The 24,134-nt window shown below is 35.2% G+C and overlaps 2 protein-coding genes across 3 annotated transcripts; both read right to left on the reverse strand.

Annotated features, from left to right (window-relative positions):
- Positions 1-877: 877 nt before the first annotated feature.
- On the reverse strand, positions 878-15,355 carry LOC126830200 (BRCA1-associated RING domain protein 1). 2 transcript variants are annotated; one of them, XM_050560534.2, is made up of 12 exons: positions 15,147-15,355; positions 14,307-14,363; positions 13,202-13,386; positions 10,704-11,138; positions 9,428-9,861; positions 9,099-9,179; positions 8,544-8,716; positions 7,683-7,788; positions 7,195-7,324; positions 6,301-6,402; positions 2,319-2,440; positions 878-1,230 (listed from the first exon to the last, which is right to left on the reverse strand). In XM_050560534.2, the coding sequence occupies exons 1-12, from the start codon at positions 15,251-15,253 to the stop codon at positions 904-906; spliced, it is 2,259 nt and encodes a 752-aa protein (XP_050416491.1). In that variant the 5' UTR covers positions 15,254-15,355; the 3' UTR covers positions 878-903. The 2 variants fall into 2 exon arrangements, with proteins under 2 accessions (XP_050416491.1, XP_050416492.1); XM_050560535.2 differs by lacking the exon at positions 15,147-15,355 and adding an exon at positions 14,612-15,021.
- A 219-nt stretch (positions 15,356-15,574) lies between these two features.
- Positions 15,575-24,134, reverse strand: LOC126829493 (CUB and sushi domain-containing protein 3). Its single transcript, XM_050559404.2, has 8 exons — positions 24,015-24,134; positions 23,202-23,384; positions 22,697-22,873; positions 22,054-22,230; positions 19,774-19,923; positions 19,283-19,462; positions 17,466-17,642; positions 15,575-16,775 (listed from the first exon to the last, which is right to left on the reverse strand). The coding sequence occupies exons 1-8, from the start codon at positions 24,085-24,087 to the stop codon at positions 16,426-16,428; spliced, it is 1,467 nt and encodes a 488-aa protein (XP_050415361.1). The 5' UTR covers positions 24,088-24,134; the 3' UTR covers positions 15,575-16,425.

The raw sequence follows: 24,134 nt of genomic DNA on the forward strand, positions 1-24,134 counted from the left end.
ACTCAGTAATTGTGTATCTATAAAATTGTACCTCGTATTAGTTTATTTATAGCTTGAGGGATCTCCCCGCGAATACAAAGGTTTGAGAGGGATTTGAAGCAAATTTTTGACAAATTAGTTTGGAATATGTTTTTAGTAAAAAATATATCATCAAATCACACAGTTTGTACACAGGAAAGTGTCTTTAAACCAGAACAAAGAAGGTGAAATGAAATTAAGTGGAGTTTAATGTCCTACTTTACTCCGGCAACCCTGCTATTAAAGATGTAGTGTGCTCTGGGGTTAATTTGCCTGGCCAGCAGTGCTGCAGCCTACTGTTATTTCAAGGCTGCTTTTACTTTCACACCGAATATAGGTTTTTCCGCCCATCCAAATGACTAGACAGTGTTCCCTGTCTGGCCCCCCCCCACCCCTGACGAGCTGAAATAAAACCACACCAGGATCTAACCTAGGACCTTCTGTTTAGTGAAACAGCGTTTCACACACTGAGCCACAGTGGATCCCGTATGAATGAACAATTGGACTATCAAATGGTGCAATATGTGGCTATTTTATTTGGTTATCACCACATGCTGAAGGCAGTTAAGAGAGGCCACACTGATTATGAAGCCACATTGATATATGGTCCCCATGATCTGAACATGAACATAGTTAGCAACAACCAAGAACTAAACGAAATGAGGACACTTTCAGAAATGAGAGCACTTTTTCTGAAGGAGGGCACATAGCCACACATTGAATTCGAATTTCCAGTTTCTCCTGATTTATCTTGGCATTTATGAGGGCAGGGTGGGTGGTTGCCTACCCTGGCAGCAAACCTCTGAGTTATTCATCCTTTATAATTAAGTGACGGCTTAACATAATTAAAATAAGCATCTATAATTATTTAAATGTATTAATTGATTAATCAATATTCTGAAAGGCAAAAGAACCTATGGATTCAAGAATCCATGAAGCTGGTACAGCACACATGCGAGTGGCGTTTATAGGAGGGTAAGCCAAGTTTGTATCATGTACAATAAATATAGCACAATCTGTAAATCGGGTGTTCCTTGCTGCATGATACGGTACGGTGGCTGGATATTCATCCAGATTTTGAAGCTTTGGTTCTCGACTGAGAACTTTTCCTCCACCAGCTTTTACCAGTTCCATTAACTGTTCTTTCTCTGGTGTTGGATATTCAAATATACCATGAAAATAGAACTGACAGCCATCAAATAACCCAGGAAGCTAAAATAGAAATTTAATATTTTAAGATAAAGTCTGTTTATGATAAGGAGAAGAGGGAGAAATGGGGTTTAACGCCCACTCGACACAAAGAAGGCCATTTTGGGGCTAACATATGGTTCAATTTTATTTCAATAATTCGCTTGTACGCAGGGGTCTTTAGCAGTGAAAGGGAACCGAAGGACCCAGAGAAAACCCATGAGGTTGCACAGGCGACCCTACTCCTTGTCACGTACAAGCGGGGATTCGAAACCACAGCACTTGACTCAATGACAGACCTTATGATGTCACACGCATGCGTTTAAACCAATAGACCCCCCCCCCTCCCCCCGTGATTCCCCCTTGTCAGTGATGCAGGACGGAGGGCCTGACAAAGACAGCTGTCTAATCGTTCGGATGGGATGAAAAATTGAGGTCCCTTGACAGTTGGAATTTGATATAAGAGTAGGCTGTAGTGCCGCTGTCCGGGCAAAATGTCCTTCATAGCACACTGTATGGCGTATGCCTGTCTTCATTAGCCCAGTTCGGCACAGAACAGTAGGACGTTAAAGCCCATTTCATTTCCCTTTCCCCTTTATGGTTATGGATTCTATTGCTATGGTTTAAGATTACTAACTCATCACCCACTGCTACATTAAATGACATTGTCAAGTTGATATCATAGGTTTAAACTGTTTATTAGTTACTTAAAATTGTTAGTAATCAGCAAACTGTAGTCATTAAGTAGGTTTTATATCACTAAGGTGTTAAAACCATGACTATTGAATGATATACACCACAATTGGTGGTTTGTGTGTTCAATAGTGATGGGTTTTAGAATTAGTCCCACTTTCACACTAGAACTAGTTACATACCTGCTAATTAATGACTTCTGTGGGTAAGTTCTAATCGCTTTTTTATATCTAAACAGTAGCTTAGAATAATGATCAATTGTATAAATTAAAGACCAAAAATTTAATTAGTAAATGGCCTTGGTTCATTAGTCAATGGTATCTGGTTAACAGTGTAGCAAAGAATATTATGGTCCATTGCTTGCCAATGTAATAATATGTTCCAATATAACATTAAACCATATTTATATATAGTCCTACCTGCTGCTTTCTGTTTAAGCGACCTTTGTAAGCAGCACGTGAATCAGCATTAGTGGAGGTGCCAGGTATCTCAAAAGCTTCTTCTGATACTCTGGAGCCATACTCTATACATGTTGATACCCCTGTTAAAGAAACCAGGTGGTTAGAATAATTTATTTTTAGCCTTTCATGACATGTTGCCTCAAGTATATCATCTGTTTGACCATCTAAACCTTGAATTTATGGTATTTTTAATCTCCAGTAAATTTCAAATTACTTGTCTAGATCCAAATTGAATAATTAGCCCACAATAAACTGAACAATTAATGTAACGATGTGCCATGGCATGTGTCACTAAAATATCAAATTTTTTTCACCGCTTAATCCATGCCGATTAATATGTACTCACACAGATTGATTGATTAATTAACATTTAATTAAGAAAATAAAATAAAAATTCGACCATTCAATTTTCTTGGACAACAACTTGGCGACGGACTTACTGCATAGTGATCAGTATAGATCAATAAGAGTTCAATTAAACCATTATTAGACTGATATTCCTACTAGAGGTTCACTATATTGTAGTTTACAAGCAATAGGATGGTGCATCGGGACTTTAATTATTACAGAGAGTTATATCATGTCAACACTAATCTATATAATGTGACTTGCAAATTGTGTTTCAACAAGTGAAAGTCTCTAAACGCACGTGTTGGAGAAGAACAAGACTTTATCCAGAATGATGATACAAGATTTATAGATGTAGAATATGACACAGATGATTTTGACATAAACAGAAATCGAAAGACAAGGTAGTTAACAGCTTTGGAAGATCGCTTTTATGGATTTGTAAATCTTTTGATATCCACATGCTAAACGGACGTGCACCCAATGATCAAGATGGAAATTTTACATTTGTTTCCCATGTCGGAAAAAGTGTAAATGATTATATAATAGCATCCACATCCCTGTATAACAATATAACTGGCTTTGAGATTGCAGACTATGATACCTCTGACCACTTCCCCTTATGCTGCTCTGTGAAACTTATGGCAATGAAGCATCGAAACCATGGCACAGGCTTAAATGGAAAGCTGATCAAGCAGATAATTTTGTGAATAATGTTAAAAAGTATTTGAATGCTGACCTGTATGTTTCCTTTCTAGAATGTAAAGATAACGGGGATACCAATGGTATGGTTATATTATTACATGAAGCCATATCTAATGCTGCTAAACACAGTGGAATGATGATATGTAGAAATCCAGTAAAACTTCACACCACAGAGAAACAACCAATATGGTGGGATAATGAATGTAATTTCAGTAAAAACAACAAATATATGTTACTAAACAGATGGAGATTGTCAAATACAGATGATGACTTAGCTAATTACAAAAAAGCAAGGAACAAGTTCAAAATTCTATGTAACATGAAGAAAGAAAACAAAGAAATAAAAGATGATCTGTCACAGATATTACCTATTAATACCAGATACTGTACAACTATGGAGAAGTTTGAAGAGATATAGAGGAACCAAAACTACAAGCAGTATTTCTCCAGATGATTGGTATACATACTTCAATGGTTTGTACAATACGAAATATGAACATGATCCAGAGTTCACAGAATACGTCGCTAGATGTGTTGAAGATTGTGAAGTTGATTGTGATATTAACAAGAATGAAGAGATGGATGGTTGTATTTTAGATGAACCGATTAATGTTAATGAGATAGAAAATGCCATTAAATAGTCTACCCAGTGGAAAAGCCCCAGGTCCAGATGGAATTCTGAATGAGCACGTAAGGCACTCTATGCTCCTTTTACTCCCACTTCTAACCACACTGTTCAACACAATCTTACAGAGTGGCAATTATCCAGAATTGTTGTGTAAAGCCGTCATTGTTCCATTACATAAGCAGGGAGAGAAGACTGATCCTGGAAACTACAGAGGGATTTCTTTATTATCAGTCATAGGGAAAGTATTCACTAAAATCCTAAACACCCGTCTGTCTGAAATGTGTGAAGCCGAGGATATATTATATGAGGAACAGTCAGGTTATAGAAAAGGATATAGTACCTCTGATAATATTTTCTGTTTATACGCTCTGGTTCAAAAATACCTCACACGTAAAAAAGGTTGTTTCTATTGCTTATATGTTGATTTTTCGAAAGCATACGACTGTATTTCACACTGTCATCTACGCTATATTCTGTTAAAAAATGGTATGAAGGGCAGATTTTTCTGTGTAATAACCTCCATGTATTCTCAACTTAAATCATGTGTCCAAACTGATAAGTTACTGTTGTCAGATTATTTTAATTGTAGCATGGGAACAAGACAGGGCTGCATGCTAAGCCCGATATTTTTTACTTTATTTCTGAACGAGTTACTAGAAATGTTAAATCTGAATAACTGTGTAGGAACCTATGTAAATGAATCTGTGGAAAACATTTCAGCACTATGTTATGCAGATGATATAGCGTCTGTGTCAGACACTGTCGGGAGATTACAAAAAGAAATAAATTGTATTAGTGAATTCTGTATAAAATATGGCATGAAAATTAATTTATCTAAGACCAAAATTATTGTTTTTAGAAGAGGTGGCATTATAAAGCAGTATGAGAAATGGTTCTATCAAGGGGAGGTAATCGAGTCAGTATCTGCTTATAAATATCTTGGTGTATTCTTTACACCAAAACTTTCGTGGAGCAAATGTTGTAACCACTTAGCCCAGCAAGGAGAGAAGGCAATGAATATGCTATATGCTTTTTGTATAAATGAAAAACTCAGTATACTGAATTCATTATTTCTTTTTGATAGAATGGTAATACCTGTCCTAACATATGGGTCAGATGTATGGGGATATGAAACATATCAATGCATAGAAGCTGTCCATTTAAAGTTTTGTAGAAGACTCTTGTCACTTAATTCAAATGTACCTAAACTATCTATCTATGGTGAACTTGGTAGAAACCCTATACATGTTTTACATAAATATAATATGATCAAATATTGGCTTAAGATATGTTTTATGCCTTCAGATAGATATCCCAAGGCCTGTTATGACATGCTCTATAAATTACATTGCTCTGGTAGACAAACATGGGTATCACATGTCAAATCTTGTTTAGATAATTTAGGCCTTAGCTATGCTTGGATTTCACAAAGTGTAACAGATGTAACTATATTTCTGAAAACTTTAAAACAGAGACTCAATGATACCTGGTATCAGTAATGGCATGAAAACTTACAAAGCTGTGAAAAACTTTGCCTCTATAAAAACTACAAGTTAAGCCTGTTCTGTGAACCCTATATATTACGCACACTAAGTAAAAGTCATAGAAACATTATTGCAAGGTTTAGATGTTGCTGTCACAAACTAGCAATTGAAACAGGTCGATGGCAAAATGTTGATAGAGAGAAAAGAATATGTCTATATTGTAATAACACTTTTAAAAATAGTATTATAGAGAATGAAATTCACTTTATATTTGAATGTCCACTTTATTCTAGTCTTAGAAAAAGGTATGATATTAAACAAAAGTTTTATAATTGTATGACGTCATATATTCAAATCATAAATAACCCATCTAGTAATTTAGCTGAATACATTGATATGGGTATGAGACTAAGGAAAAAGTATTTAGATAATTTACTCTAAATCACTTAGAAGTATGAAAAGCTACTAAATCAAATACAACCCCTATGTTATCAGCGATTTATGCACTTTATTATATGATTGTATGTAACTATGTTATAATCATTATACTTATAACCATGTATATTGAATAATATCACGTACTTTGGGCTGAAGGCCTGCTACTGTCATTTAAATAAAAAAAAAAAAAAAAAAAAAGTCTCTAAAATATCATATATGAGCCAAAAATCAAAATAAAAAAAAGATTAATTCCATATTTGAGCCAAGACATATTTTTATATTATCTAATTTTTTCATACAAAATCACAGTGTTAGGCGAATAATAAAATATACTTACAAGCCATGTTAACGACCCATGTACCAGCCAGGATCGCATGTAAATATTTGATTGTTCTAGGACACAAACCATCTTTATTACATGATGTTATAACATGTGTAACTGTAAAAAAACCCAACAAAACCAACACATTATTAGCATCTGTTGTATAAAAAAAAAAGTAAGAGAAACATCTTTGCTAATGTCAAAACATGATCACATATTATCCAAAAATTTTATTATCCAAACAATTCCAGCATGTTCTGACACCCAGTTAAGAGTATGGATCTGAAACCCAGTTACAGTATGGATCTGAACCCAGTCAGAGTGAGTATCCAACAACAAGTAAGAGTAAGGATCTGAAACCCAGTTAGAGCGAATATCTGACACTAAGTTAGACCGAGAATCAAACATGCAACCCTGAGGAGATCAACATATACCCCTAAATGCTATACAGTGCTGAAAATAGTCACCTCAATATATAGTATTAATTAATTTTTAAACATGCATTACGCAAGAGCTAAATCTACCTATTGCAGGTCTTTCTTTAGGCCTGAAATGTTTTCTAAAGTATTAATTAGACATTAATTAACTTATCCAGGCCTTAATCAACTCTCGATGGCATCAGATTTCTCCGATATTAAATAGATTAGAATGGTTCAGCGATACATTGATTTAATCAAATATGGAGGACCGAGACTTAGCTTCGATCAACCAGTACGGTGGTTGAAATTATTGCACACGTCTGTCAAACCTTCAAAGGCTAATATCTTCGCTTGCAATAGAGTAATTTGAATGAAATTTTCAAATTATTCATTTTACATCATCTACTTTCGAACTATTATAGCAAGAATGGCTAGTTCTTTATCTAAATCTTACATAATGTATCTTTAACCATCAAACAGTGTAACTAACCTTCAGGACAAAACTCCTCAACAACCCGTGCTTGTAAAACAGAAGCACATTTCTGAATCTGTATTTTTTCATCTCTTGATAAAGCTGTTCCCAAGAAACACAGTAAACTAAATTCATCATTCTCATCCATCTGTTATGATTAAGTAAACAATAAATGCTTATGGAAACTTATAATTTCAGGATTCTGATTTTTTATTGGCGAAGATGATCCAGAAAACTAGGATGTTAAATCTTGTTTCATTTCATTTAGCCACGATGGCCCAGTGAGTAAAAACACTGGCTCGCTAACTTGGAGGTCCCTTGTCCCTTGTGATTCGGATGGTACGAAAACATTGATAGTTAGAATTTAAAGTGGCTTAAATTAAATCATACTGTTCTGCTCCAACCGGGCAAATGAAAATGGGCATACCCCATACATTGTGCTATAATGATTAGAGCTATTCCTTGCAATATGATAAAGTTTGATAATGTATTGTAAACTGCTGTACCTGTTCAGCACTGTTATGAATGACTTGTGAATCTAAAGGTGTTTCTAAAGCAGTCTTCAGTTGATCTGTTACAGCTATATCTTTTGGTGTTAATCCATGAATATTCCTATAAAAATAACAAAACACCATTTTACTAAAACATGAATATTCCTATAAAAATTCAAAAATGTAATTATTCTTATCAATATGTGACTCTTAACAAATACATTTATTTTGAATGAATCATTTAAAATAATTTAACATGATTCTAAATTACATGTTACTGGTTACAAAACAGGCCAGCTTATAAATAAAAGTCCCCCCAAAAATATGCTAAAATGGAAATACTGAATGGACAAAAACAAAACTAGTTTTTAATGCATATTATGTGTTGTTTTGTTTTGTGACTGTTGGTAATTTCAACATATATGTAAGTACAATGTAAGAATCCATGACAATATATCCAATCTTATTAATCACTGTTGATCATCTTATTGCTTTGAAGGACAGGGTAAGCATTGTAATGTAATATATTTTTATTGTTATTCAGCACCCTTTTAATAAAATGTTATGAATTATTTACATGGTTACAGATATAAAAAGATGAAGTCATTTGGAATTTAAGTCACAAAATGACAAATCATTCACATAAATCTCGAAAGTAAAACACACCAATGCCAGGGAATAAATCTATGGCAACCAGGAGCTTTTTTGAAGGTTGTTTTTCAAGTTTTCAGGGTCAGGGGCAATAACTATGCATATAACTGGTAGTCGTGTTAGAATTTTGACAAGGTCCCTCCTAAAAATAGTACTAATCAGATCATCTGTGTCTTCTAAAATTGGGGCAATATACCAACAGCAGCTAGAATCTAGTTGTTTTACCTTAAAGACAATGAAGCTCCCTTAGATACTAGTAGTCTCACACAGTCCAGTCTATTGTTATTGATAGCATCATGTAATGGTGTATCGTTATCATGACCAGGTATATTTATCATGGCTCCGTGATTTATCAGTAATTTGGCTATGTCTACATGCCCATGATTCACTGCTTCATGCTGAAATATATCATTTATATACCAAATATTAGAAATTAAAATATGGATGAAAACCAGGGACTTGTCATATCCCTTAAATATGCACAACATGAGAGAGAGAAATGGGGTTTATCATCCACTCGACAGAAACATAATGGTTCAATTTTATTTCAATAATTCGCTAGCCCGTAGGGGTCTTTGGGGGAGGAAACCGGAGGACCAGGGGAAAAGCCAAATGGTTGTACAGGTGACCCTACTCCTTGTCACGTAAAAGGGGGTATACAAAGCCACGCAACTTGACAGACCTTGTGATCAAACGCACACACATTAACCATTCTGTCAGTGGGTGGAGAACCGAGTTAATGTTTTTTAATCTGTTTATTAATATGATTAAAGTTTTTACCAATGGTGTCCATCCAGCATTCTCTCTAACATTAACATTGGTACCATTCTTCAACAGTTCTTCTACTTTCTTATAATCTCCCTGTGAAAAACAAAAATTACTTCTAGAAGACATGTTACACTTGAGCATAAAATCATCTTTTCATCACTCTAAACCTATTTTTATATAAAAGTTGGATATTTGCAAAGTTCAGAGAGAAAAGTCAATTTATAGACTCAAAATCGCCTAAAACAATTGTTCATTCAAAATCGTCTATAATTTGTGTAGATTGTCAATAACGTTTCCTTGAGGTATCTGAATGATAAAATCTTTTGGGAAGGGATAAATACCTTGATAGCAGCCACATGAAGAGGAGTTTCTCCTCTAGCATTTCTTTTCATCTGAGTTTTCGTTGCTGAATTTGCACTTGATCGCGATCTGGGAGTTCTACTTGATTGTGATATTGGGGTGCCACTAGATGCAGATTTTGGTGTCTGCTTGGGTGTTACTTTTGGTATTCGCTTTGGTGTTTCTTTAGGTACTCGCTTTGGTGTTACTTTAGGTATTCGTTTTGGTGTTTCTCCAGGTGTGCACAATTTTAGTGATTCCTTTTCCTGCAGTTGTGGTGTTTTCGAAGACTTTGACCTGCCTGACATTCTCTCTTTAGAACTTTTTGCACTAATGGCAGACGAAGAGCTAGTTGTCATTTTATGGTCAGGTGTTTGAAGGGAAGAAATACTGGGATTATCAGATTTTCTTGATCGACGTAAGTTTTTCTTTTTGACTGCAATTAAGAATTCAGAAACAGCAAAATTAAATTTATATTTTCAATATTTATTGTAAAGTGCACTCAAATACACATGTGAAAGATAGTGCTTTATCAGTGTTGTATAATAATAATAATAATTACTAAATTTATTCAAATCACCTTTTTGACAATGACTAGATTATCTTTATCAAACATATACATTTTGATTAAATCAGTAATTGTTATGCACAGACTCGTCCTGTCTTCAGTAATCCAGTCGGAGAAGAAACATATGATGTTAAACCCCATAATATTCCACAGAATCGCGTCCTGTAATATTTTTGTCATCTACTAAATGCTAGTTAAAGAATATCAAGAACCATAGAGTTTTATTGTGCGGTTTTTTTTTTGTGAAACAACATGCAAAGAAGTGCAAATCTAAACATTGCATACATGTGTAAATAGCAAGCAGATTAGTTGATAACCTTTGACGCAATAGCTTTAAAGAAGAAAGTCAACTAATAGTAAGTGCAGGAGGACCGCACTACACGTAAAACAAAAATCAACAAGATAACCTGCGGACAAGACAGAAAATAGACATTGCACCAAATAAACAAATATCAAATCAAGTGAATGGATCCGGGGGCCAGCCGTAAGCAGCCACTGCACTGTACAGTCCCGGGCCTGTAGTGACACAGACTTCACTCAAAAAAATCAGGAATACAAAAAAGACGTAACAGAAATAATGCGACCAATCTATCAAGGGAAATAACTCCTTCAGTCCTTTAGTAATATAGGAAATCACTGAAGTTTAATAGGCTACTCTCAGTACATAAAATCTAAACAATGCATATAAATTCAGAAAGCACATGGTCTACCTGCTGAACAACTAGTGGTCTTGTCAGTCACCAAGATACTATTATTAATAGTATTACTAATATCTTCATCCTCCATGATCACATCATCATCATCATCACAATCAAAAAACTGAGTCATTGTTGTCTGTAACACTGGATCGTCATATCTTCCTCTCTTGGTCAGCTTTGTATTATTGGAGACCGGTCTTTTCTTTTTCTGATCTTCAGCTGTTCCAGATGTTGTGTCTGATTTACTAAACAACTGATCAAAGGAACTATCTGTGTTCTTGGAATTTTTTGTCTTTCGTGAAGACTGCTGAGTTCCAGGGGAGGGTTGAGGTGTATTCTTTTTACCATTTATCTTAGTAAAGGATGATGGTTCATTATCGGTGAACAATGATTTTGATGATGGTGTACATTCTAAAATATCTTGTAAAGTTTCTCGATCAGTTTTATCTGCAATGGAATAAATCAACTTTACAAGTTCAAAAGGCCAGTTTTCTCATATATTTCAAAAGTCACAAAAATGTACTATTTTAAAGAAACGACTGTTGTTATGGTGTAGCCTATTTCAGCACAATGGGCTGTAAAAAACACCTTCATGAAGAAAGAGAAAACCATAGCTGAATTATTATAACTTTATTTATCTAAGAGTAAGATATATAAAGATGGCTGCATTAAATCAATAGAAATCAATGTAAACTTTAAATTGGCATTAAACATAAATTAGAATCAATTCTTTTGAAGAATTTTGGACCAAAATTTTTATTTTAATAAAAGTACATTTGGTTTTAAAATGGTCGTAAGAACATCCCTGTATAATTTAGTTTCAATATTCTACTCTTTTTCAAATTCAAACTGTCACAGGGTAATTATTACATGTTCTACCATTGTTGACAGGGGACCATGATTTCTAGTTCAATCCAAACAAGATGACTAGTTATCACCATCCCGCGCCCTTGAACTTGTTTGGAAGGCATAAGGAAAAACAACTTCTTGGAATATCAATGGGACTAGTCAGAAGATTCATACTGTGATCATAGTAGCTCGGCAAGGCAAAGTCGCTATTGTCTGTAAGGATTGCACAACAACCTTTGCCTACCTCAATCAGCTGCTGTATGTTAAACATTAAGCTTATACATCAGAAAATAAAATACTTTATCGAACAGATAATAAAATATGCTCCAGAAACAAAATCAGGATGGAAGGCTGGATTTCAGAAAATAAAATAATAGGTAAAATTATTTTAAAGATATCTTGAACAGTCAAATGTGCTCCGGAAACAAAATTGTACACCAAAAACTAAGTCAAATTTGTTTCCATGGAAACACAAAAAATATAAATCCCAGAAATTCCTAAATAGCAAAAGGCACAACTACTGTAATAGGTTGATGTGGGTGCAAAGTTTCAGAAAGATATCTTGAACGGTTTATGAGATATGCTCCGGAAACAAAATTGTACACCAAAAACTAAGTCAAATTTGTTTCCTTGGAAACACAAAAAAATATAAATCCCAGAAATTCCTAAATAGCAAAAGGCACAACTACTGTAATGAGTAGATGTCTGTACAAAGTTTCAAAAAGATATCTTGAACAGTTTATGAGATATGCTCCGGATACAAAATTTTACACCAAAAACTAAGTCAGATTTGTTTCCATGGAAACACAAAATATATAAATCCCAGAAATTGCTAAATAGCAAAAGGCACAACTACTGTAAAAGGTTGATATGTGTGCAAAGTTTCAGAAAGATATCTTGAACGGTTTATGAGATATGCTCCAGAAACGAAAGCTGACGGACGGACCCCATTTCAATATCCCTCCCTAACTTCGTTCGGCGCGGGATAATAACATGCTCTCCTTTTCCAACTTGCAGCCATTCTGGCCTTCCTAACGGACCTTACCATTAGTAAGTCATGAAATTATACATGTACCTGAGATTTTTAACTTTGCTACTAAAGGGTAAAAAATATTGGAGACAGGCAAAAACACACAAATAAGTAATGGAAATAATAACAGACAGCAGATGAAATGTGCTTGATAGCCTTCTTTCCAAAAACTAGTGCATGGTATTTAATCTTAATAGTTTTGATTTTAATGGAGAAAGAGAGGGAAATGGACTTTAACATCCACTCGACTCAAACTAGGTCATTTCGGAACTAACATGTTTCAATTTTATTTCAATAATTCGCTTGCACATAGAGGTCTTTATGCTAGCAGTGGGAAGAAACCTGACCCAGCGAAAACCCATGAAGTTGGACAGACGACCCTACCCCTTGTCATGTACAAGAGGGGAATCGAAACCACGCCACTTAATTCAATGACAGACGATAGCCATTCGACCACCCAACCCTCTAATACTACTATTAGTTAATGGAAATGAACTGAGAGGAAGGCAAAGATGGCCAGCCAGAAGCATAACAACTAAAAAGTTGGAACTCTGCTTGAAAAATAGATGTCACTGTAAATAACAAATAAATCTAGAATTTACCCAACTTAAATCTGATACGGTACACAAACCTGATTCAATGACTGTATTTTGCGTTGGTATCTTTTTTGATTGGCTTTGGCATAAAAGTATTCTTTCCAATTCTTGACATAGTCCAACAACATTTGACATGGGTCTGTTAACAGTAGCATCACGAACATGGGTAGGAATAGAACAAACAGGGCAATCTTTACCAAGAAATTCATCACAACAATTTCTGAAGTAAAAATGATTTAAAATAATTAAATCTTTTTCTTCTTAAGAACTGCAGTTTCATATCATTTGTCATTTATCTAAATTCTAAATCATGGATATTGCACAAATACTAAAATGTAATTTAAAGGAAAAATCGCAAGATGTATATCAGATGTATATAAGATGTACATTAGAACCATTTATTCTAGTGCTAATTAAAGCAACTATCTGAAATTCTATGAAATTCGTTTTTAAAGCAATAACAATGTCCAGTTGTCAGGTGGTGTTTGAAACGAACTTCTTGACCTGCTTTCACCTAGTGTCTGGATAAACAGTCTATTATAACGACATGTAATATTCATGTGCACTGACAACTTAACACAATTCTTTTTTTTTTGTTTCCCAGCACGTTATAGAATGTGAAAGAAATTAGTGCTAGATACACAAGATTAAATGATACCTCTAGGTTACAGTGTAACACAATTAAATATTGAGGAAAAGTGCTCTAAAAGAGCTATTAAAATTTTGGAAAATTTATGTTGATTTGCAATCACTATAATTGGTGTTATCTTTTTATATAACCATGCCCATCATGTAATTTTAAGATATTAAATATTCTCTTGAATTGGTTTAAACAATAACTGATACAATTTGGAGAGCAGCAACAGGAATGAGAAAGAGAACAATAAAATAAAATGCTCAGGGTTTCTACTCCCTGTTTTAGGCTGTTTATATTTATGCGTAATGCAAGGAAATGTATTTTCGCATAGATAGCATCAATGTTGTGCTTTCATCAAAAAAAAAACAAACTTTTTCTCTTGGTCTTGGAGTTTCACATCTCCTGATATAGTTTAGTAAGTGCCCTGACAAGTGCACTGACGCATGTATACCTACTTTTTACAAAATCCAGAAATAGATAATTGTTGAGTCCGGAAATCTTACCTGCAAAACATGTGACCACATCCTCCCAGTGTATACAGCCCTTTGGTCAAGTTTTTACTATAAAAGAACAAAATTATATATTATATGTAATTGCTGTTTATATAAATGATGTACTTTCATTCCTCTTCGTACCTACATGTACATGTACCTGCTCTAGTTTACCTTCATATAAGAACTGTTGAAATAATTTTATTCTACTCATATCATTTTCTTGATAAAGACCAGAGAATCATGGTGTGTTTTATCTTTTGTAACATTGGCTATAATTGGTTAATCAAATATGACATAGGGTTCAAATGAAATACCAGTGCATCCTTCACATTGAATTGGAAGATTATTGTCTCAATTTAAAAGTGTTTGTTTGTGAGTATCGGATGCATCATGTCATGATTTTTTTGATTTTTTTGTCACTTCAGTAAGTAAGTTCAACTTGTCACTAATTATCCACGTCACACATCTGTATCTGTATATAGGTACATCGAATCAACCATTTAATCGATGGATAAGGGGGAGCACTCTGCACTCATAGGTACATTATACAGACACTCTGACTCTTAAATTGTTTTGGTCCTTATTTTGATCCACATCAATATCATGATATTAAACAGTTTTATTTCCACATCGGCTGGACTAAAAATATCAATTATTCATTTATCCTGTAGTTTTCTTGGTACATGTATATTGACCTGATTAGGAATCGTGCGGTAGTAACTGAATCCTGACTACGACAGTGGCAATATCCAGCACTAATTGGAAGGATAGTAAAGGGAAATAACTAATTCAATCCCACTGACAGTGGCGGCAGTCCTTTAAAAAGTTTAATAATAATAGAAAAATTACCAGTTTCTACAGCATAGTAGCCTTTGCAATCTCTGCAAGCTTGAATATGTACGACTATAAGTTTCTGGTACTTTTTCCAAAATGGATGTCATGTTCTTTTCTTTCATCTCAGTTGATAAACAGTACTTGATATTATAATCTACTTCAGATCAAAATCTCTTTCAATTTCGCGCAATATTTTGATTAGTTAGACATTTACAGCCTTTTTGATGCGAGAGTGGGATTATAGGGAGGTAAGTCGCGCTTGGAATCAGACCACTAACAATTGCCGTTATTTAAAATAAATTGGATCCGACGAAGAGTAGGTGGACATGCTACTATCTGTACAAAATCGCCCCCCCCCCCGCAACACAATGCATGGGATATTCTCGTCTATATTATCCCAGATCCCAGTTGGTGCAGAACAGGAAAAAGTTCATTTAATTCTTTCATTTAATTCTCTTTTACGATACACTTTTGCACATGTAATAACGTATGCATTTTTGCACATAATATCACTGAACAAACAATGCCCAAGTCTTAACATTTTGCAAGTAAAATGCTAGGCCTACATTATATGCAATACAGTACTAAAAAGACTGAAAAAAGGATAAATATGTAAATAAATAAGAAATACCCGGTACTTATATTAGGTTACAGAAAAGCTCTCCCTGACAGATACTACAAATAAACAATGGAAAACGAATTAACATTTATCTTTATTTCAGTTTGTAACTAAACAAACATTATATTTTTAGACGAAAAACACATTACTTACAGTTTTTTGTTGAATACTTTTGCTACGGGATGACTATAAAAAGCTCATTACAACTGTTAGTTTAGTATCTGTCAAAACATTGCAATTGAGAGGGTTTCATTATTTTTTGGACTATCGCACGTGTTAATTCATTTGTGATTGAATACCAGATGGATTTTTAAAAAATCATAATTACTATCTGTAATCGGTATGCATTTCTGTTGAATAAGATATGTCACACATACACACATTTGTTGAAGGTATATGGAATTGAAAGGCTTTGAAATTAGATATGTCTCGGTGAATATGGCGCTAGATCACCATAGCAAGACTAACAGGGTTTGATCCCAGCGTTGACTGAGAATGTTCCTCGTGATTTCCTAGTCTGGTTTCCCCCATGTAAGTAATGCAAGGTATAGGGTCAGACAAGAAAAGGCATCTAGTTGTTCGGCTGGGACTTAAGTCAACTACCAGGCCAAAATTTCCCCCCGTAGCCACGCTGGTACATGCAAGTTTTACGTTGAGCCTCAGTTCATTTCATTTCTAGCAGACGTACATATCCGTGAGTTTATGGCTAGATGTTGGTTCATTAACAGCTTCCGGGTCAATACGTGAAGCTGACGCCACCTTCCTCTGGTCACGCCATTTTCCTAGACGACGTGTGAATTTGACAACACTGGGCTTGGTTCGGAGGGCTCTTATTGTCTTTTTAACCGTTTTTCTGAAATGTAGTAAGTTTCGTCTCAAGTAGACCAAATGATGCTGAAACGTTATCACATCAAGAACGACAATTCCGATCAAGATGGAGATGAATATAGCTAAAACTGCCATTCCTATCCACATTGACCCTTCAGCTTCTACTGGAACGGGTTCAAACTTTCTCTTTTCCCACCCTGATTGAAAAAAATAAAATATATAAACTAAATACAATTTTAAGACCTCGGTCAATATAAAACAAGTAGGCCTACGATAGTATACTATAATATGGACCAGGAGCCAAGCATGACGTCATCGTCATTTTCTTTGAATTATTACCTCATCAATCGATGCGCGATTGTCCAAGGAACAAGGAAGTTTCAGATCGAACGTACTTAAATTGAGCTTCGTCAACAAAAAAAGAAGAACAAGACGAGTAGAGCTTTTGAACCTGTTCCTGGTCCAAAAATAAAGCGCCCAAAATTGGTATAAATGTTAGTTTGATATCTGATCTTTCGAAAAGTAATTAATTGGTCATCATTTTGAATAAAATTTGGAGTCATGAAACTGGATATAAAATGGATATCATGTCTGCGATCTTGGCGGCTGATATTATGTGTTTTTAGAAATTGCGCTATGGTACTTCAGTAAAATGATCATAATGTTGTACAAGAATATTACATACTAAGATAAAACAACAGAATTGTAAGATAAAAAGACGCTTTAATTCTACTGTCTCAAGAGGCAATTTTCACTTCGCACGTCTGCCATAGTAGATAGTAGAATTAAAATCATAATTACTTTTTGGATGTCTTTTTGATCGATTGTATGTTGCGAAATTGTCTAAGCAGCTTAGGCGTGGCAACAAAGACCTTAATGCTAATTACCTGTGCATCTTGGTTTATCTCCAATCCAGATACCGTCTCCGCTACAAAATTGGTCCCAGTAGATCGTAATATCATCTGGATATATATAGCATTCATAGGTAGCAATATCTCTATACATTTCACCCGTTACGTTTGATTTGGCTCCAATATAATTTGGTGGTTTTCCACAGTAAACAGCTGAGAAAACAAAATTACGATATATTATTTTGTTACATTATTTATTATTACAATACATTTATACACCATTGTCCGCACTAACGTGCATCGGTGCTATTTACACACTAATCTAAAAGGTTAAAGTTATTTAAAATAAATTATAACTGACTGATAAAACATAGAAAGGTAAATGAAGCAGAAAGTCTGTAAGGCTGGCGAAAAAGTCGGTCTAATGCAAATGTAATAGGACCGTTTCTATATAACCGGCGAAAAAGCGCGCGGAAACGCGTACATGTACATAGAAAACGGGTTTAAAACAAATATCCCTGTCAAACCTTGACAGCGTCCTTACTGCGCTGCTACGGCGACGGGAAATAGTCTCAGAGCGCGTCAAGATCATCATAAGTTTGGTAAAAGCGTTGTGGAAACGCCAGATATCGTGCTGTGGTGTCCATTGTCTCTAATGATCGCCGATTCACTGCGTTTGTTTTGAGCATGTTCAAAACAAACGCCAGGGTTCGGCGATCTGGCCTGGATATCGTGCTGTGGTGTCCATTGTCTCCAATGATAGCCGATTCACGGCGTTTGTATTGAGCATGTTCAAAACAAACGCCAGGGTTCGGCGATCTGGCCTGGAAAGCTTTGTAACTTTTGGGGACATTTTGTCGCGTTGTTTACACGTTGGCCGGCGATCTTGTGCATTTTTTCTCGCCACGATCGCAGCAGCGCAGTAAGGACGCCACCCTGGTCTGACGGGAGCATAATTGAATGAGCGTGATGTCCATTTTTCATGTACAAGCTTTCGCGGCGTTTCCGCACGCGTCGGTTTAATGCAAATATAATGGGACCGGAAAACGCGAGCGGAAACGCCTCGAAAACGCGTACTAGCAAAACGGAATTAAAACTAAAATGATGTAATACTATAGGGTTTATTTTAGTTCTATGAAAGCGACTCTGTTTAATATATTGAAGTGGTTAAAAAAATGGGTGACAACGAGAAATCGGCTAAGTAGGTATTTTCCAAGATTCGAGTTTCTTAGACTAACTCACAGACAGTTCTTGCCATCATCAATTGCTGAAAGTAGGGTACTATTGTCATCTGGTCGTGCACATATTAGTCCAATTAAATAAAATACGAAACACATACCCAAAAATGGTAATTGCCCGCCCTAATAGCTGACGTGTCTATACTTTCTGTATAAGAAAGAGTGAGGCTAAATTGCCCTTCAGACATAATTCGGAGTTCCTAGGGGAACATCATACCGTTAGCCGCCTCAGCTTACCGGTCGTGGGAAATCATCATGTTGATTTAGAAAGAGGATCGTGCCACCATAAGGGATAGGTAACTTATATTTAGCTTATATTTTGTGTCAGAGCTGTGTGTGTAGTTTTCCTGTATATAACCGTTGTTATATGTTATAAAGATCTAAAAAGATAGTTAGACCAACAAACTGTTCCAGAGTTAATTCCTCATATACACGAAGCTGGACAGGCGACGGCGACCCTACTCCTTGTCACTCACAAGCGGTGAATCGAAACCACGCCACTTGACTCAATGAAAGACTTTGTGATCTACCGCACATTCAGCCTCCCAACCCATACGAGAAATGTGAGGTCATACAGCTGCAATATTCTGAAATGTAAAAGATTAACATAGTTACCTGTACAGTTGATATCTACATTCGACCATGTTCCACTCAGCTGACAAAAAGATACAGTTAAATATCCTCCGGCATTTACGTGACCTTTATCACATCTGTAGACAGCGGAAGCACCAGGAGCATTGTCTGTTGTTTTAGCTGTAGCATTAGCTACAGCAGGGGGTTGCGGACAATGTATGTCTGAAAAACAATTTAGTCGATATTAATTATTAAGGTATCGACTTTGATCGAGATTGCCGAAAGATGGACATTTGGTCCCAATTGTTTTTTTGTTTTTTTTTTAAAAAAAAAAACAAAAAACAAGTAGCTAAAATGTATCCAGAATTGGAAAGATGGAAAAAGTTTTATTGGGTCTCCCGTTCTTTCGATAACGTTTTGCCTTATAAGGACATTTTCGCAACAGCATGAAATTGTACACCCGTTTTAGAATGAAATATAGTGTGAATTGTCATCTATGCGAATGCTATGGTAAAGATGTTAGACCAGCTTACCCAGACAGACAGGATCATCTCCACTCCACACATTGTTACCAATACAAGTACGGGTCAAATTACCACTATCTAAAAATTGACGTCGACCACACTTGAGATAAATCTTGGCATTCCAATCGTAAGATTTGTTATCGTGTTCACAATGGATCTCTGTAATTTCAGTGACAAATATAACTATATTAATTACTCAAATACCAATTAGTTTTATTACATGTATGTACTCCATTAAAGATACACAATGTAAGATTTAGATAAAGGGCTGACCATTCTTGCTATAATAGCTCAAAAATAGATAATGTAAAATGAAAATATTGAAAATTTCATTAAAATTACTTCTTTCTGAGCCAAGTTATCACTGTTTGCAGTTTTGACAAGATGTGTTCATTGTGGTAACCAGGGCACTGTTATATTAGGACTTAACGTCGCTTTCCCATTTTTAAATTAAATTTTTAAATGGCGAACCATTTTAATCTAGTTAAAATCTCGAGTATCCGATGCCACCGAGAGTTGATTATGGTCTTGTTTTGTTAATAAATGTCTAATTAATAATTTAGATAACATTTCAGGCCTAAAGAAAGGTCTGCAATAGGCAGTTTTAGCTCTTGCATGATGTATGTTTAACATCTGACATTTTCAAGCTGCTTGTGATGATATTCAGGGATGTTTATTGTGCTAAACTTTGAGAAAGTCTGTATGATGAAAATGATTTTGAGTGGTTTACGGATTGTATAATCATTTAAAATATAATTTTAAAAGTAGTTTTCCTAGCAGGACGTGGCGGTGATATAGAATTGGTTGGATTGCACATAGGTGTAAAAATCATAAGAAGATAAAAACGAAAGGAAATAGTAATCTAATTTTGATTAAATTGTTAATTGCGCGAATATCAATCATCGAAGGTGAATATAACTTGCAGTCAAATTCATGAATCGAATAGAAAATCTTGGATTGTTCTGACGATATATCAGTGCTTGTTTAAACTAACTGACCATATCTAGTAATGGCTGGTAGCATTGGAAACTTCAGAATTTTAATACAAACAAAAGATTCCTATGAATTTTATTTCGATAATATATAACGTGGCCAGGTAATGGATCTCAGACCTTTTAGATTCCCTAAAAAATTCTTTATGCCACTGGCGTTTTGAGAGTCTCGTTAACCAGGTCTAGTTGCGCTAAAATCTAGCTGCAATATTAATTATAGGCGTGATAATTCTTATTCACGACTACGATTGATACTCTCTATTCGAGGCCTTGAGCAAGTAAAATTAGGTTCAATTGCAAAATTTTCAACACATATCATCACAGTGTGCATGGAAATAAGTAATTATATTACAAATAGTGAAAAGTGAAACATTGAAATCTAACAGGTTTTCTGTATTTTCGAGTGACATGAAATCACGCGATTCTGGTTCGGCGGCCATGTTAAAATGAACAGAAATTTCGCATAGCAGTTGGGTTTAATCAAATCATATAATTATACGGCAAGGTTTTACCTTTATTTCAATGGGAATTGGCTTATTATATGTTATTGTTAATTGGAAATTAAGGGAGTTATAGGCCAGTAACTTTTTTGTAGTCAAATGACTACAATACTTGCTCAAAGGAAGGCCTTAGGACGGTCCACTACTGTGACTGGAGCAAGAAGGAAGACATCAGTAGTGGTACAATTTCTACCCTAGGACCAATCAAACAATTGTAGACAAAATACTGTTGTATTGAAGGGTATGGTGGTCATAATTATAACGCTTAACTATGGTGCTTAACATTTCAAAATTGTTCTTGCCGGACATTTTTTACCGAAAAAGGGACATAACAATTATCGTTATTTAAGCATGCGGGTTCAGACCACAATTAAAAATCACATGTCTAACAAAATGTTCAAATTCGTACGTAATAAAAAAAATAAAACAAAAATAGGTGCACCTTATTATTTTCCATATTTAATTCCCGTGCGGTATTCAAATTTATGTCAGTAATATTCCTACAAAATTACGAGTTGTCGTAATACGATAGAATGGAGGGTGTCGACTACTGCCGACTCGCACATGTTTCAAATTCCTCCAAAATTACCATACACGTTTCAGCAGAAGTCCGGCATTCATCTTATAATCCGTTTCGACTTATATACGGAAGGTAAAAAAAAAAAAAAAAAATGACATCCCGAAATTTATTTGGCAGTGACATCATCTGCATTCGATTCTAGCACACGCTATCGTCTGAATACGCCTCGGAGAACCGAATAGCCGAATTACATTTTGTTGGAAATGAGACCACTTACTTTCACAATAAGGTGGCGTACCACTCCACGTACCACTAACTGTACATCGTCTCTCTAGGTCACCTCGAGATGCAAAATAACCAGGATAACAAGTATAGGTGGCGTAGGAATTGTATTCTTGGCTGTCAGCCACAATAATACTATACTCCACATCATCTGGGGTCGGACAGTTGATGACTATAATGTGCAATAAAAGAAACATTCAATATCATTAAAAAACAAACATATGATGGCGCCATTGGATAGATAGTATATCAGACAAAAAGGCGTGACCAATCCAATAGTCTTAACAAAAATTAGTTGATCTAACATTTATTAAAGTCGAATAATCCTAAAGTAAATTATATCAATACAAAGTTTTATGGCTATTTTCTTAAAAATCGTTAGTCGTTTCTATCCGTGAACATCGAGGTCAAGATGGTATCTAACCTAGACTGTTCGTTTTAACCGACTAAATTACAAGCTAAAGAACACATTTCAACCTTTACTTTTGTTAAATGTAATAAAAGAAATGTCTATTGATTTTCTGGCACATTGCTACATAAAAGTATGCCCAATTAAAACTTGACATACACCAAATCGTAAACTAGCTGCCTGCCTTAACTGGGCATCTTTGGGAGTTATAATGCATATAGATACTTACTTCCACATGTCGGCTCTTGACCACTCCATTCACCGTTATCAAGACAAGTCCTGGACATATTTCCGCTTTCTGTAGCATAACCTTCGAAACAGATATATGTGGCGTTGGAACCGATGTTGACATGTAAAAAGCTCACGGCCCCATTTTCAGGTCTTTTTAATATTTCACACGATGTCGCTTAAAAATATCATGAATTATAAAAACAGTCATATATTTGAGAAAATTCGTGAATTTATGAAACAATCATGAATTTAGGAAGAAGAAATAACAAGAAGCAAAACCGCATGTATAATCAAATATTGAACATTTTTAAATTAAAACCAGCTCAAGCACAACCTTTTCTTTGGTGGATATAGAAATTTAATCTGGCGATAAAGAGCAGGAATCAATCAAATTGAAAATAGAAAGTAAAGATATGTGAACTGTTATAAATGTTTTGCCACATCGTTATCAGACGATTTAATAATAATACCGAAACCCTTGGTAGATAAAACTCTCGCCTTACCCACACACTCAAGATCTTCGCCGTCCCATTCACCTGATGGTAAACAACGTCTATATGAGTCACCAGAAACTGATTCGTGTCTTTCCATACACTGATAATACAATACAGCACCATCTGAAACCGAGCTGTTATCAGTGCCGTAAGCATTGGGAACATCTGGTGGTCCACCACAGTAAGATTCATCTAAAATCAAAAACGAAGACGGAACCATAGATGATAAAAGATACCCAAGGACGTTGGCTCGCTAACCTGGAGGTCCCGTGCTGGAATCCAGCGTGTGCCGAGAAAGTTCATCGACGTGGTTCGCCTGTCAGTGGTACAGGACAAGGGTCCTGGCAAGGGACAACGTATAGTCGTTCGGAGGTGACAAAAATCCCAGGTCCCGTGTACAGTTGTCGTGCACATAAAATCCCTTGACAGATGGAATTCGGAGCAGAACAGTAGGACGTTAAACCCCATTTCATTCATAACGATTGCAGTATACGAATATCAATAGAAATCAATGAAAACTTTAAATGGACATAACTTATTGATCTGTCTGAACGATTTTTGAACCAAATTGTTATTCGGTACAAGGACTGATTATGTATGTACTACATACATTTCAGAATCATTGCACAAAATGTTCATAAATTTACTGCCAACCCTAACCCTTGTTCGTTTTTTGGAGTATGGGCACGTATATCGAAAAGTAGTTGTTTTATTATATATCACATTGAACGCTTTATACATGTACAGTATCTCCAAAAACTATAATTCCATGTATCTAACGACAATATACTAACGTTATTAAAATATAATAACACATTTTACCAGCATTAGAGAAAGGAATCCTATTCCAAAAAATCAAAGAGAATATACACGAAAAATCCTTTCCAGGCACCATTTTCTTTCTGCCATCGAATCTGTCAAATGTTTCAACCAGCAATAATT

Source organism: Patella vulgata, chromosome 8 (genome assembly GCF_932274485.2).
Source record: "Patella vulgata chromosome 8, xgPatVulg1.2, whole genome shotgun sequence".
Taxonomy (NCBI): Eukaryota; Metazoa; Mollusca; class Gastropoda; family Patellidae; genus Patella; species Patella vulgata.